At 50.7% G+C, this 16,260-nt stretch overlaps 1 protein-coding gene across 1 annotated transcript in view; it reads left to right on the forward strand.

Annotated features, from left to right (window-relative positions):
* Positions 1–14,986, forward strand: part of CDH3 (cadherin 3) — a 42,196-nt gene extending 27,210 nt beyond the window's left edge. Inside the window, exons 7-16 of the mRNA XM_081108516.1 lie at positions 39–211; positions 1,369–1,497; positions 2,306–2,491; positions 3,574–3,815; positions 4,640–4,785; positions 5,552–5,776; positions 10,660–10,869; positions 11,511–11,641; positions 12,005–12,151; positions 14,121–14,986. Coding sequence (XP_080964642.1) covers positions 39–211; positions 1,369–1,497; positions 2,306–2,491; positions 3,574–3,815; positions 4,640–4,785; positions 5,552–5,776; positions 10,660–10,869; positions 11,511–11,641; positions 12,005–12,151; positions 14,121–14,330 — 1,799 coding nt within the window. The 3' untranslated portion in view covers positions 14,331–14,986. The remainder of the gene's footprint in view (positions 1–38; positions 212–1,368; positions 1,498–2,305; positions 2,492–3,573; positions 3,816–4,639; positions 4,786–5,551; positions 5,777–10,659; positions 10,870–11,510; positions 11,642–12,004; positions 12,152–14,120) is intronic.
* The last annotated feature ends 1,274 nt before the right edge of the window (positions 14,987–16,260 follow it).

The following is a 16,260-nucleotide window of genomic DNA, read 5'->3' on the forward strand; positions in this document are numbered from 1 at the left end:
GAGCAGAAAGGGGCTCACGCGTCCTTTCTCCCCTCCAGGTACATCTGTGATGCAGGTGACAGCCACAGATGAGGACGATGCCATCAACACCTACAATGGGGTGGTTGCTTACGCCATTCACAGCCAGGAGCCAAAGGACCCTCCCAACATGTTCACCATCCACCGGAGCACAGGCACCATCAGCGTCATCTCCAGTGGCCTGGACCGGGAGGTGAGTGGCCCTTGGGAGAAGTGCTGCCTACCCAGGTTTGTCCAGGCCAGGGCCTGGCACTCAGAGCAGAAGCCTCTGGCCCTGCTCCCAAAGCCCACGGTGGAGCAGTGGGGACCCACGTCAGCTGGCAGTGGTTGCTGCTCCGTTCCTATGCTGGCGTCGCTCAGCTCATTGGGCCCATGGCATGCCGCCAAACCATCTTGTTGAGGCTGAGGAGGCAGCTATAAAATGCAGACATTTGATATTTTCTGTAGGTTTTCTCATTTCCTCTCGGAACGGCTCACTTAGCATGCACATGGCCCAGATTTGTCCCCCGTGGACCACAAAGTAGAATTAGCTCCTTGGATACTGGAGTTGCCTCCTGTTTCCTCATTAATTCCTTTGACCACATCCCTGCTCAGAGCTCTCATTCTGCATCTGCCCAGGGTCAGGGGGCAGTGCCCAGGCTTCAGCCCCCGACAGGCCCAGGGATGCTGTTTGTATGGGCAGTTTCCCTCCCCTTCCACCCTTTGCTTCTGTTCTTTCGGGAGGTGGGTTGAGGAGTCAAGAGAACACTGTGAGAGGGAGAAACATTCTGCTGCCCTCCGCATTCTCCTAAGGCTGCACTTGCCAGGGATCTTGTCCCAGCATTAAGAAGCGTTCGGGAATCTGGAGAAGGGGCTGTGTGTAGATGACATAGGAGTCCAGAGACTAATAAAGAGTCCGGAGACAAGATATAATTTTGAAAGGCATTGGGGGTCAGAGGAGCTTAGCTAAAGGAGCTAAGTTCTAAGATCTTAAGTCTAAGGTCTTAGGTTCTCTCCGTCCCCAGGACCCCATGCTTTTGAACAATACACTTCAAAGGGTCAGGGTTTGGTACAGAGTCCACTGTCAGAATGGGGGAATTAGCCTACGGCTGTACAGGTGTTTGGCCAGTAGGAGGCAATAACATGTAGATTAAGATGCCCTTTAACTGTCTGGCAGCCACAGTCAGTTTCCTATTCAGGTTTGGGAAAATGCCTTTAGCCATTTCCAACAGGTGACTTAACATGTGTGACTCAACCCTGTTGAGTCCCCAAGTCTTACCAACCTTTTGATGAAACTCTTGAAATTATGACATGCTGGAATTGGTCCCTGGCATGCACTCTCAGTGGCCTCCACTCTCCTCTCCTCCCCAGAAAGTCCCTGAGTACACACTGACCGTCCAGGCTACCGACCTGGACGGGGAAGGCTCCACCACCACGGCAGTGGCCATCGTGGAAGTCCTCGACACCAATGACAACACTCCCGTGTTTGATCCCCAAAAGGTAACGCCCTTCCTTCCTTCCCTCTTCCTGAATCAGCAATGAAGGACGAGGGGTTTCCTTTCTAATGAAACTCCAGAACCAGCTTACGTTGCTTCAGTTCCAGCCCCACCACCAACGAGCAGTGTGACCTCAGGCAAACTCCCTAACCTCTCTGTGCTGCATTTCCTCATCTGAGAAACGGGGATCATGATAACACCTGCTGCATTGTTCTGAGTTTTAAATAAAATCATCTGTGTAACACAACCCCTGGTGTATAAGTCCATATGAAAATCTCCGATGATAAAAAAAACTTCTGATTTACCCGCCCACCCAGTGAATGCTTATACATTCCAGTGACAGAACTCGGGGCCAGTTGAGACGATACCTAACTCCCTTCTGTCTTGAGGCAGCTTTGGCTGCAGAGCATTACTTAAGGCTGATTAAAATTTGTTCCAAGCAGTTGACTTCCTAGTCGTTGTCATCTGTTCTAGAACTTCCAAAAAAGATCCCGGTCCCTGCCCCAGAGCACTTATGCCTTCCCGATCTCAACTACATAGGTGGTCACACTTGGAGGGGGTTGGGCACCCAGACCGGTGAGATTCCTGGAGTATCAGGCCCCTGGGTATAGGGAAAGCAGGCCCGAGATGGCTGTGGTCTGTCCCAGCAGCTGGGAGGCCCCGAAACCCTGGTGACTGAGTCGGGTGGTCCCAGAAAGGCCAAGAGGCATGAGGCGCCCTAGAGCTGGATGGAGGATTCACAGCAGGAGAAGAAAGGAACAGTCTCTCTGAGTGTTGGTCTCTGCTCTGACTACTGTGCTTCCCACTGACAGTATGAGGCCCATGTGCCCGAGAACGCGGTGGGCCATGAGGTACAGAGGCTGACCGTGACTGATCTGGACGCCCCCAACTCACCGGCATGGCGTGCCACCTACCGCATCTTGGAAGGTGACAGTGGGGACCATTTTACCATCACCACCCACCCCGAGAGCAACCAGGGTATCCTGACAACCAAGAAGGTGAGTCCGTTTGGGCTTTAGACGAGGGCCACACCTGGGACAGTCGGGTCTGCAGCCTCCAGGACAAGGAGGCAGGTAACCCCTGCCTGGGGACATGTGCCTTGGACCATTCGTTCATCAGAGCGCGCACCGGGCCAGTGGCCTCCGGCACTTCCCCATCCCTTTCCTGTGGCGGAATTCCTTCCTTCATACTAAATCTTAACCAGGGGCCCAGTCGCATCGAAGCAGGCCAGTGGAGCCTCTCCGCTCAGTTCCCAGTGTCCATTGGCTGGCCTCAGTCCACACACAGGGTCTCTGTCTTATTGGAATTCTTGCTAATTTTGAACTTCATCCATATCTAGGTGATTGGATAGTAAGGTATTCTGAATTACTTAGTAGTTAGGTATCTTCTACGTAAATAAAATTGATACTTCAGGAAGATGGGACTGATCTTTCTTTGATTTCTTTTGTATCTCTGTAGAATCATTCTAATGTAGTGAATACATTCACTGGCTCATTCAGGCGGCTCACAACACAAGTGGTATTAATGTTTTTCCCCAGAACAGCAAATAAACAACTCTTGGGAAAGGCCTGAACAAATCAAATTACAATTCCCCCTCAGAAGTTCCATTCCTAGAAAATTCAGTCTATATTAAAACCACACCAAAAAGGGTTTTTTACGTAAAACATGTTCTAGATTGCAATTGTAAACAGATTTTTCACACCCGTGAATACACAAATTGCCCAGCGGAATGTTGTCTAGTCACATGGATATGGGACAGTTCCTTGTGTCCCTGCCTCAGCCTGTAAATGCCAGTGGTACCCCCAGTCGTTATGACAGAGAGAAATGCCTTCACAAGTGTCTACAGTGCCCACTAGGGGGCGGCACCACCCCATTGGGAACCAGTTCTGGGGCTCACCAGTCCGGTTGCCTTTGGGGCCGTGGGGTGGTCTGAGAGGCCCCTCTAGATGCCACTCAGGAAATGCAGGTGGCTTTCTGGGTAGGGAAGGGGCAGCGTGGTGGGCCCTTCCTTCTGACACCCCATCTCTGCAGGGGGCCTCCTCATGAACTGGCAGCTCAGATCCTCCTTCTTCCTTCTCAGGGCTTGGACTTTGAGGCCAAAAACCAGCACACGCTGTACATTGAAGTGACCAACGAGGCTCCCTTCGTAGTGAAGCTCCCGACCTCCACGGCCACCGTAGTGGTCCACGTGGAGGATGTGAATGAGGCCCCCGTGTTCGTCCCGCCCTCCAATGCCGTTGAGGTCCTGGAGGACATCTCTGCTGGGGAGCCTGTCTGCACCTACACTGCGCAGGACCCGGACAGGGGGAGCCAGAGGGTCAGGTATGCAGGGGCTGGGCTCCGATGCCTCCGGATGCACTGGAACAATGCACTGGGCGTTGTTCATTATGGCCAGTGTTTGTTCTCATCGCCGTAAAGGTTGTGGAATGTTTTGCCCAACGGGCATGGCTCAGTGGTTGAGCATCATCCTATGAACCAGGAGGTCATGGTTCTATTCCTGGTCGGGGCCCATGCCCGGGTTGCGGGCTTGATCCCCAGTGTGGGGCGTACAGGAGGCAGCTAATCAATGATTCTCTCTAATCATTGATGTTTTTCTCTCTCTCTCTTCCTTCTCTGAAATCAATGAAAAAATATATTTAAAAAAATGTGAAATATTTTGAACCTTCTGGACAGTTGTTTATTATGGCCAGTATTCTGATTACTGTAAAGATTGTGAAATCTTTTGAACTTTTTGGACAGTTATTTATTATGGCCAGTACTTGTTGTCATTGCCCTAAAGATTGTGAAGTATTTTGAACCTTCTGGATGGTTGTTTATCATGGCCAGTGTTTGTTCTTATTGCCGTAAAGATTGTGAAGTATTTTGAACATGTCCCCTGGCTCCCCTTCCCACCCTCCCCAAGGCTAAAGACTCTGGGCTGGGGTTTAGGGGGCAGGTGTTCCTGCTCCTTCTCACATATCCGTGCTGGCCCCTCACCTGCTGCTCGGGCTCCCATTTAGTGTAAGATGCTCTCTCCACATGCTCCTGCTCAGGAGCCCTGCGTGCCAGGGCACTGTCCGCTAGTTGGCATGAGGAAGCTTTGAATGATGAGGAAGCCAGAATTCTGAGTATTCTGTGTGTGACTCTTCTTGACTTTTCCACTCCAGCTACCACATCCTGAGAGACCCAGCAGGGTGGCTGGCGATGGACCCGGACAGTGGGCAGGTCACTGCCGCGGGAGTCCTGGACCGCGAGGATGAGCGGTTTGTGAGGAACGACATCTATGAAGTCATGGTCTTGGCCACGGACGATGGTGAGAGCTTCCTCCCAGCCCCTCCTCATGGGCACTTTTGGTTCCCAGGTCACATAACAGCATGTCCCCTCCATAGGGGGAGTAGGGGTGTGTGTGTGTGTGTGTGTGTGCGTGTAGGAGAGTGTTAGCAATCCAATCTGGAGGGTTCGAAGGGGTCCTACAGAGGAGTGTTTTCAAGACTGGTCCTTGGGTGGCTGGCTATGGTTCTGATTTCCTAAAACCTGAGTTAGGAGATATTTCGAAGCCTAAGTTTGGGGTTCACTAAGCCCTGAATTAGCCTGTCCGTGTCCCCTGGATTAATTGAAAGGGGTTGCCTGGAAGTGCCATGCTTGATTAGTGATGTCACACGATGGCAGGGTGGGGGTTGTGATGTGATTATCATCTCTGTTTGACACATAGTGAATGGAGGCCTGGAGGCAGGTGAGAGGTCTGTGAAGGGAAGCTGCATTAGCCCAGAGGTGGCCAGTAGTGCTTTGTGACAGAATGCTAGTGGCTGTCTGGATGAAGTGGCTGCAATTCTATGCTCTGGTCAGTTAGTTATATCTGCTGTGGACACATAAACGAGAATGCTGGCTCATTGCCTTGTATCTGCCATCACTGGTTTGATCTATAGTGAAGCTAGTGTATGGAAGGTCTTCAGAGGCTACAGCCAGGCAGTAACAGGACCCTCCCTGAGGCCGACTGGGTCATAGGGAAGCTTAACATTGATTCATCAACCCAATCAAGGGCAGATGTTGAGAAGAATCATACGTGTCATTATGCACAGGGAGCCCTCCCGCCACTGGCACGGGGACCCTCCTGCTAACACTGGTGGACGTCAACGACCACGGCCCTGTCCCCGAGCCCCGTCAGATCACCATCTGCAACCAAAGCCCTGTGCCCCAGGTGCTGAACATCACGGACAAGGACCTGTCCCCACACGCCTCCCCTTTCAAGGCCCAGCTCACACAGGACTCGGACATCTACTGGACGGCAAAGGTCAATGAGAAAGGTAATGAGTGATGGTGGCAGGCGGGTGCCAGCTCTGCTGGGTGGGTTTGCCCCACATCAGGACCCCACACACACGCCCACTGAGTATCCTGTGGGCCACAGAGGTCATGGTCTCGAGAACATCAATCCAAGGCTAATGATTTACCTATCGGGAGCCTGTGGGATTTCATAAGAACCTTAACACGTTAAGCGCCCAGCCAGTCACCGATGACTGACACTATACTTTCCGTGCAGAAGACAAAACAGGCTGGGCGCCTAACGTGTTAAATACCATTCTAGCCCGACTGCCGTCCTGTGTAAATGGAAAAACAAGCCCAGAGAGAGGGGGGGTGACTGTCACCTGAGTCAGGGTCCCAACGCCATGATAGCAGTAAAGTGCACTGAGCGTGCTTACTTGGTGCTAAACACAACTTCAGGTGCTTTACGTAGGTTAGATTTTTAAACCCTCACATACACACGTGTGCACACCCATTTTACAGATGAGGAGACCAAGGCTTACAGACCAGGGCTGACCTTGCTTGAGGCTCTATGGCTAGAAATTGATGGCACCAGGGTTTGAATCCAGGCAGTTGGATTTACCCTAATACTCTGCTGCCTCCCGTTTATTGAACCTTGGTGATGTGCAAGATGCTTTCTCTTTTTCCCTTATTTAATATTTCTACCACCTCTGTGGTCAGTATTTTTTCTCCCTATTTGCAGATGAGAGTGAGACTCAGAGAGGTTAAAAAGCATGCCCATGGGCACAGAGTAAGTGAGCAATACAGATTGAAGCCAGAGTCCCTGGCCCCCAACCCTGCTCCCACCTGCTTCTGTCCTTTCTCTTTCTGATACCCCTGTAGCGTCTCGGCCTCCAGTAGTACTTTATTTGCCACAGGCCTAGAGAGGGGCTTTACTAGTATTAAATGGGTGATGACCCCAGGTGCATGAGAGAAGCAGATCCAATAAGTGCCAGTAGGTCCCTGGAGAAGCATTGCATCACTTTGTTTTTTTTTAAGGTTGCAGTATTTTTAAAAATATGTTTTCATTTACTTATTTTTTTAGGGAGAGGGAAAGGGGAGCGAGAGAGAGACATCAATGTGCGAGAGAAACATTGATCATTTGCCTCCCATATGCGCCCTAATCAAGGATTAAACCCGAAACTTGGGTATGTACCCTGATCCCGAATCAAACCGGCAACTTTTTGGTGTATGAAACAACACTCAACCAATTGAGCATCCTGGCCAGGGTCTGCATCACTCTCCTTTAAAAATCTTCTCTTCTTGCCTGGACCGGTTTGGCTCAGTGAATAGAGCGTCGGCCTGCGGACTCAAGGGTCCTGGGTTCGATTCTGGCCAAGGGCATGTACCTTGGTTGCGGGCACATCCCCAGTAGGGAGTGTGCAGGAGGCAGCTGATCGATGTTTCTCTCTCATCGATGTTTCTAACTCTCTATCCCTCTCCCTTCCTCTCTGTGAAAAATCAATAAAATATATTTAAAAAAAAAAAGAAAAAAAAAAAGCTCTCTCTTCCTCTCTCTCTCTGATCTATCTCTTTAAAAAAAAAAAAAAAATCTTCTCTTCTTGCCTGGCCAGCATGGCTCAGCGATTGAGCGTTGACCTAAGAACCAGGAGGTCACGGTCTGATTCCCGGTCAGGGCACATGCCCAGGTTGTGGGCTCGATCCCCAGTCTTGTGGGGTATGCAGGAGGCAGCCGGTCAATGATTCTTTCTCATCGTTGTTGTTTCTGTCTCTCTCTCCCTCTCCCCTCCTCTCTGAAATCAAGAAAAAAAGTATATTTTAAAAAACGTTCTCCTCTTCCTCTTGGGGCCACGTCCCCCCAGGAGAGAAATCGGTCCTCCGGCATCTGGGAACTAGTACAGTCGGGCTCTGCCTTCTGCTGCGGTGAAACCAGATGCCCGTGTCCATTACTGCTGCTAGTCCCAGTGCAGAAAGGACTTTCCAGCTGCTCAGACACCCGCATTGGCTCATTTCTGTGATCCCTGTGGTTTGGGTATATCTATCTAGCACCTTTCCCTCGGGGAGCCCAAATCGGTCTCCTGTCACCCCCTTGTGGCCTACGAGACATTTTTCCCTCCCTGATCATGTTTTTCAGAGAGAGTAGACTCTGGAGCCACAAGGCCTTGGTCCCAGACCTGACTCCTTCATTTACTAGCTTTGTGATTGTTCCTCGATTCCCCTGTCTATAAAATGGTGCCAGTAACTGAACCTGCTTCTGCAGTTACGATGGAGGGTGAGTGATCACAGGGAAAGGTTGTGTCTGGCACGTCAGTGCTTGGTAGATGCCCGCGGCCCTTTTCACCACCGCGACTTCCCAACAGGTCAGCTCTGGCTCTGTCAGGTGTGAGCGTTATGGCCAAAGCCCAATGGTACTAGCACCTGATAACAGTAGTGATACCTGGTTCTTGGTTTTAATTTAGTTTTTTGACCTGATCTTGTCCCCGTCGTCAGGGGAATTAATTCAAACTTGACTCAGTGCGACCTCAAGCTGGTTACTTGATCTCCCTAAGCTTCAGTTCCTGCATTTGTACAAGAGGGATAGCAGTACCTGCCTCCAAGCTATGGTGAAGATTAGAGTAGGATTTGGTACATAGTACGTGTCAGTTTAATCACCACGGCCACCAGCACCGCCACCACCACCAACTGAGAAATCGGCCCTCCGGTGCCTGGGAACAGCGTGGTGATAGAGGTGTTTGTGAAATACCCCACATTGGCCTCTACACAGCAGACCAGACATTCAGCCTGCAGAACTCGCCCTGCTGGTGGCACGGGGTGAATGTTCCCTTCTGGCCTTTTCACTAAGAGGGTCCCAGTGAATGTACAGAGGCTTTGAACTGAAAATGGCTCATGGTCACTGCTGGCATAGGCCAGCACCCCTGAAGGCAGGTGAGCTGGAAATGTGGGGCTGTTTCTTATTGTCCCAGGGATTGGGAAATACTGTGGCATTGAGTGGTGAGGATCTGCCATGCTTGGGGAAGTCCTGCATGATGAAAAATAGTCCCATGCAAGCTTAAGTAGCTCTCTTGCCTGAGAACCTTGCCTCTAAACAGAAGGTCTTTTTTCAGAGATGCCCCTGACTGTATTTCTCACCTGCAAACATAGCCCCTCTCCCCACTCTAGGATTGCCCCACCGTCTCCCCAGAATAATGCCCCCTGTGCAGGCTGCACCGAGCTCAGCTTCTGCCTGTGGTTAGCCTGCCACACACCTTGGGCTTTTGAAGGCCGGTTAGCTCAGTGCCCATTGCAGCCTCATTTCCAGCAACCCTGACTTGTGTGCAGTCATAACACAGGTTAGCGTCCTCTCTGACCTGCTTAACAACATGTTATGTCACCAAGTCGTGTGCATTTGAATTTATTAGTAATTGATGCTCACAGTATCAGTGCTTAGGATATTGAAATGCTATCATGCAGTTGAGGTGTAAACATTGTATTTACTATTTGCAAGAGCAAAATGCTGCAGTAGTGAATGGTAGTGAACTTTCAAATAGGAAAACAGTGGCCAGTTAACAGGACTATTAAAATATGAGGTTAGCCCTGGCCAGGTGGCTCAGTTGGTTGGAGCACCATCGCGTACACCAGTGGTTCTCAACCTTCTGGCCCTTTAAATACAGTTCCTCATGTTGTGACCCAACCATAAAATTATTTTCGTTGCTACTTCATAACTGTAATGTTGCTACTGTTATGAATCGTAATGTAAATGTCTGATATGCAGGATGGCCTTAGGCCACCCCTGTGAAAGGGTCGTTCGACCGCCAAAGGGGTCTCGACCCACAGGTTGAGAACCGCTGCCGTACACACCAAAAGGTTATGGGTTTAATTCCAAGTCAGGGCACATACCTAGGTTGTATGTTCAGTCCCTGATCGAGCTGCATACAGAGGCAACCAGTCAATGTTTTTCATGTCGATGTTTCTCTCTTTCTTCCTCTCTCTCTAAAAATCAATTTTAAAAATATCCTCAGGTGATGATGAAAGAAAGCATGAGGTTAGCTATCTCCTAGGACAGTGATGGCGAACCTATGACACGCGTGTCAGAGGTGACACGCAAACTCATTTTTTGGTTGATTTTTCTTTGTTAAATGGCATTTAAATATGTAAAATAAATATCAAAAATATAAGTCTTTGTTTTACTGTGGTTGCAAATATCAAAAAATTTCTATATGTGACACAGCACCAGAGTTAAGTTAGGGTTTTTCAAAATGCTGACACGCCGAGCTCAAAAGGTTCGCCATCACTGTCCTAGGAAGAACAGTGTTGTTTTTGAGGCAAAGAACAGTCTACAGCGGTCGCCAACCTTTCGGACCTCACGGACCACCTCGGACCACCGGTTGGCGACCGCTGGTCTAGCAGCTAATGGTGCTAAGAAATTACTGGCTCTGCATGACAAGACTTTTAAGAAACATCATATTTTAAAAATACTGTGATTATTGTGTGTGTGTTTTTTAATGTAAGTTGTTTTTTTTTCTGCCCCAGTAATCCTTACCATGATGGTGAATTTGGCTTCGGCCATATATAAAAAAATTTTTAAAGGTATTTTATTGATTTTCAGAGAGAGAGAGAGAGAGAGAGAGAGAAACTTCCATACGAGAGTGAACATCCGAAATATAGACTAGCTGCCTCCTGCACACCCCCCATGGGAGATGGAGCCCACAACCCAGGCATGTGCCTTGACCAGGAACTGAACCAGCAACCTTTTGGTACACGAGATGACACCCAGCTGAGCTCTGCTGGCCAGGGCCAACTACCAATTTTTAACACTTGATCAAAGTGTGCTTTTCGGATACTTTCCTTTGTCACCCAGGTATAGAGGCTATTGCCTCAAACCTCCACTGTGATACACTCTGTTCCATTTATGGTTTCCCGAGGTGAATAAATTATCTGTCCACTCCAGGAGACACAGTGGCCTTGTCACTTAAGAAGTTCCTAAAGCAAGACACATACGATGTGCACCTTTCTCTGTCTGACCGTGGCAACAAGCAACAGCTGGCAGTGATCAAGGCCACCGTGTGCGACTGCCACGGCCACGTGGAGACCTGCCCCATACCCTGGAAGGGGGGCTTTCTCCTGCTCCCCATCCTGGGGGCCGTCCTGGCTCTGCTGTGTGAGTACCAGTGCCCTTTCCCCTCTAAGGATGGGGTAGTTAGAAAACCTGATTCTACACTGAACTTCTGGGACCAAGGGCCGCCAGCATTGCCCATCTCTTCCTTAAACTCCGAATTCCAGGAGTGTCATTCAGTCAGTAGAAAAGGAACATCAGCTAGAAGAGTCCCATCCCTACAAAGGAGAATTTCCCTAAGACCAGTACCCTTAATAAGGGAAGACTGACAATAAATGATGTAGAATTGTAGATGGGGATGAAGTCACAGTGCTGCCAGGAGGAGGCGACACTGAGCTGAGACTTGAAGGGTGAGAGCCTTGCATGTGCATAGAGAGTGTTCCAGGCAAGGGAAAAGCCCGGAGGCTTTTCTGAAGTGGGGGACCCGCTGGGTATATTTAAGGAGCTCCGAGGAGGCCACTGTGACTAGACCTGGGTGGGGGAGAGGGAGGGATGGGAACAGGCCAGGGCCAGATCCTGTACACCTTGATGAGTTACAGGTGTTCCTAGGTGCAAGGGAGTGATTGAAGTGTGTTACGCTCTGGCTACTGCGTGGAGGGATCTAAAACTAGATGGGGCTCTGAGAGTCTGGGGGTCCTGTGTGGTTGTGGGGGACCGTGAATATTCACACTTCCCCACCCTTTCAGTCCTCCTGGTACTGCTCCTCTTGCTGGTGAGAAAGAAGCAGAAGGTCAAGGAACCCCTTCTGCTCCCAGAAGACGACACCCGTGACAACGTCTTCTACTATGGCGAAGAGGGGGGTGGCGAGGAGGACCAGGTAGGGCATTGGGAGACCTGGGGTGTGGGGCCACTGGTCAGGGGTGGTCAAGTCAACCAACTAACCATGTTACTTAGCTACATTGACCAGACCCTGGCCTAACATAACATCTCGGGCCATACAAAATTATCAACTTAAAAATCAGCCTGCTCTACCTGGTCCATTGCTGTGGTCTCTTTGGCCCCAAATAAGGTGACCTTCAGCCTGGATGTGGAGACTAGGGCTTTCAGAAATCACAGACGTTTCTGTCTTCTCAGACCTACCCATGAACCAGAACATCCAACTGGGAGCAAAGTGGGGTGAGATGTAGATGGTGGGGGAGCAGGGGAGTCCTTCTCAATCTCATGCTCTCCCTTCTCAAAGGACTATGACATCACCCAACTCCACCGGGGTCTGGAGGCCCGGCCCAAGGTGGTTCTCCGCAACGATGTGGCGCCAGCCTTTATCCCCACGCCCATGTACCGCCAGCGGCCAGCCAACCCCGATGAAATCGGCAACTTCATCACCGAGGTGAGCATGGGGGCCGGCCTAGGGCAGCCCTGTACTCAGGCTCCAGTGGCACAGGGGAAAGAGCATGGGCCAGAGTCTTGGCTCTTGGTTCAAATCCTGACTTCACCACCAACCAGTCGTGTGACCTCTGGCACCTTTGAGTAATGTCTGTGCTTCTGTCTTCTGCTTTATGAAACCCTAGCTTGCAGAGTGGTAAAGAATGGATTAGGAATCATTTACTCATTTATTCAACAAATACAGGGTGGGGCAGAAGTGGGTGTGCGGTTTTGAGTACCCAAAACAGTTTATTCTTATTTATTCGTTATTGTATTATTTTCCATATGAACAACTGTAAACCTACTTTGCCCCACCCTGTATAGTGGTTGTTAGGAAAAAACTGGAGCCAGAGAACCTGGGTTTGGATTTCTGAAAGTGCCAGGTGTTCCTGGTGTGGAGTCGGTTGGGACCTGTGTTACAGGTCGCTTTAAGGATTGGATGCATAAGCACCTGGAACAGGGCTAGCATGGTGCCTCCCAAGCTGCCCTCCCATTGCAATCTCCTGGGGACGTCAAAACTGATGCGTTGGACTCTCCCCACCCCCCTACACCCAAGATTGTGATTTAATTGCCCTGGATCATACCTGGGCATTGGAATGTTTTAAAGACTCCCAGGTAATTTAAGTTTGGGAACCACTGACCGGCACCTCCCATGTGTTAGGTCAGTGGTCGGCAAACTGCAGCTGGCGAGCCACATGCGGCTCCGTGGCCCCTTGAGTGTGGCTCTTCCACAAAATACCACGTGTGGGCACGCATGTACAGTGCGACTGAAACTTCGTGGCCCATGCGCAGAAGTCGGTATTTTGTGGAAGAGCCACACTCAAGGGGCCAAAGAGCCGCACGTGGCTCGTGAGCCGCAGTTTGCCGACCACTGCGTTAGGTAATGCTAGCGATTGTGGCTAGTAGCTGAGTGCCTCCAGTGTTCTTAATTCTAGTCACACATTTGAAGAATCTTGAAAAATATCAATGCCAGGGACACGGGCATCTGTTTTTATGGGCTCTGATATTTTTGGCTCCCAGGGTTGTAAGAACCACTGAACTAGGTATATAGGAGGTAGATGATATGAGCCTGGTACCTCAGTAACAATCAGTAAATGGAGGTTTTTAATAGGAAGGGTGGATGGGTGGGTGCATGGATTGGGGAGTGCAAGGAAGTAGCAGTGGGCAAAGGGCTCAGGGGCAGCCAGGATACCTCACCCTGGCTTTTGACCCCTTCTGGCTCAGTCTGCTCTTCTGCATAAAAGGCAGCTACACTTCTTGCTTTCCAGAAGTAGCCTGAGCGTATTTGAGGGCCGTGCTAAAACAAAAGCATCTGGGGAAAGTACCTGGAGTGGTGGGTTTAAGAAGACACCTTGGAGCTAAATACCTGCAGCTTTTTCCTTAGATGAAGTCAGTTTCTGGAATGTCTCTGGGTATTGGACAGTTTGCAAATAGTGTCTCATTCAACCCCTATGGCAACTCTGCAGGGTAGGAATCCCATCATCATCCTCGTTTTACAAATAAGGAAATAGTGTTCCGCTGTTATGCCAGGTACTATTCAGTAAGCACTTTACATGCGTTCATTTATTCCTCTAAAACTATGTGAAGTCTCCCCATCTCAGAGATGAGAAAAAAGCAGCATAGAGAGGTTAAAGGACCTGCCCTACGTCACATGATAGTGTGTGAAGTCTGAGTTCTGGCTTCAGCCCTCTGATGTCGGGGTCCCTGCCCTTCACCGTGCTGGCCTGTCACGCTGAGCACTTGCTGTATGCCGGGCCCCGTGCCGAGCTCATTGCATGATTTCATGTCAACCTTCAAAACCTCAAGGGAGGGGAGAAGTGGCTTCGCAAGTGAGGAAATGCAGGCTCAGCCCAGTGAACCAACTTGCCTGAGTCCTCGCAGCTGCCAAGTGTGGGATCCCGCGGCTCTTAACCACCTGCTCTCTGTCGCTACAGAACCTGAAGGCGGCCAACACGGACCCCACAGCCCCGCCCTATGACTCCCTGTTGGTGTTCGACTACGAGGGCTGCGGCTCTGAGGCGCCCTCGCTGAGCTCCCTCACCTCCTCGGCCTCTGACCAGGACCAGGACTATGACTATCTGAACGAATGGGGCGGCCGCTTCAAGAAGCTGGCGGACATGTACGGGGCTGGCCAGGATGACTAGGCCTCTGGCCAGCAGGGCCCAGGGCTGCACGGCGGGCCCAGCTGCATCTGCAAAGGGGCTCAGTCCCCCCTCAGCCCAGGACTCTGAGCTGTTGAGAAGTGGCCTTAGCAACTTGCAGGGAAGAGGCCTCGAGTCTGACAGCAGATGGGTTGGGTCTCAGCCCTTCAAACATGGGCCGTTGGACTTCAGCACTGAAACCTCGCAGCCTCGGGCTGGGTGCCTCGGAGGCTGAATTTTCAGGAGTCTCTTCCCTGCCATGAAATGCTCAGCCCTGTGTCCTGACGCCCCAAGATACTGCTCTCTCTGGAATGGACCTTTCCCCTTAGGAAGAGGCTGCTTTTAACAGCCCGGATTTTTTTTTTTTTTTTTTTAATGCTATTTTCAAAAAGTTAGAGGCGGGTCCTCAGCGGTCCCCTGGAGCCTTCAGAGCCCAGCCCAGAGCTGCTGGGCTCTCGGCCTCACACATTTCTCTTTGCTCTCCAGGCCCGAGGCCTCCTAATCTGAACCGATTGCTGCGTTTTTATACTGAGCGTGTCTAGGTTGTCCTTTATTTTTATTTTCCCCGTGGAGTGCTGTAGACGAAGGGTGATGACAATCGGGTAAATGTACTAGAACTTTTTTATTAAAGGAACTTTCCCAGAGGTGTCAGGGGAGTGAACTCCTTTTTTAAGTGGTTTTATTGATTCACATTCACATACCATACCATTCACCCACTGAAGTGTAAAATTCAATGGTTTTTAGACTTCAGAGTTGTGGGAGGGGAGTGAGCGCTCACCCCGCCGGCTTCACCATAGCTTCCGCACTTGGTAGAGGAAACTCAGGATCCCTTTGCAGGCCCAGGTGGGGACAGACCTGCTTTCCTCCCTGTGGATTCAGTCTCCCGTCTGTGAGAGAACCAGTTAACCTCCTGACCCCTGAGCTGAGCCCCACCAGGGCTGCCGGGGACTTCATTTCTTATGGGGCGTATGTACCGCGTGATTTCCTCTGCCATGGGCTGTGTTGAGAGACAGGTTGGGGTTGGGGGCAGCTGTGCTAATTCCCAGCATCTCTTAACCTCTGCCTGCCTCAGAGGTTTCATGCATAAAACGAGGTGGTCCTGTGGAGGGTAAGTGAATTCACGTGTGGCACACGGTGCTATTTGTGTTCATCGGTAACGACTACCAGTTAGTCCCTTATGAGGCCTGGACAGCAGTTCATTCACTTCAATGATTTCCTTTGAACCCATCCTTGCAGTCACCCTCCGAGGGGATTTCCCTCCTTTGGAAAAGAGCCTTATTGTATTTCTTTTAAATGACGCCCGACCATCATCAAAATCAAGACAGACAGACAGACAGACAGCTCACTCTGCATGTCAGCGAAATCGAACACTCCCGACAGCGCCCAGCCACGGATGCAGGGATAGGGCCGAAGAGGCAGCAGGCAGAGAACCATGCACGTGGACCTTGGTTCAAGAAAAATTTCAGTGTTTTCTTTGCAATGAACTGACAGGATAGAATCTGACGTGAAGCTGAAAAGATGGCTGACGTTGAAATAAACGTTTTCTTCCCACAAGAGTGACCCTCTGGAAAGCAGGTCCTCCAAGTGCAGTCCCTGGGCCACCAGCAGCCACGTCACCGGCAGAATCAAACTGCAGGCAGGACCCTGGTGGCTGCTTTAACAAGCCTTCCCGGTGGTTCTGATGCAGGCGCAAGGTTAAGACGAAGGCTCCGAAGGACGAGGCTCAGGGTGTCCGGAAGCCTCAGACCCAGGCCCTGGATGGGGAAGTGAAAAGAGAAATAAGGTAAGAAACCTCACCCGCCCTTGGTCCTTAGCACCGTAGCCCACAGTCAAGGCCGCTTCCTGTCTCTCCCCCGAGCTTCTGCCTCTGGCTCCTGCGGCCTCAGATTCCCCTCCACCAGGGCCCTGCTGCTTTGGCTGATAAGGTGGTTTG

Source organism: Myotis nattereri (assembly GCF_964212035.1).
Source record: "Myotis nattereri genome assembly, chromosome: 15".
NCBI lineage: Eukaryota > Metazoa > Chordata > Mammalia > Chiroptera > Vespertilionidae > Myotis > Myotis nattereri.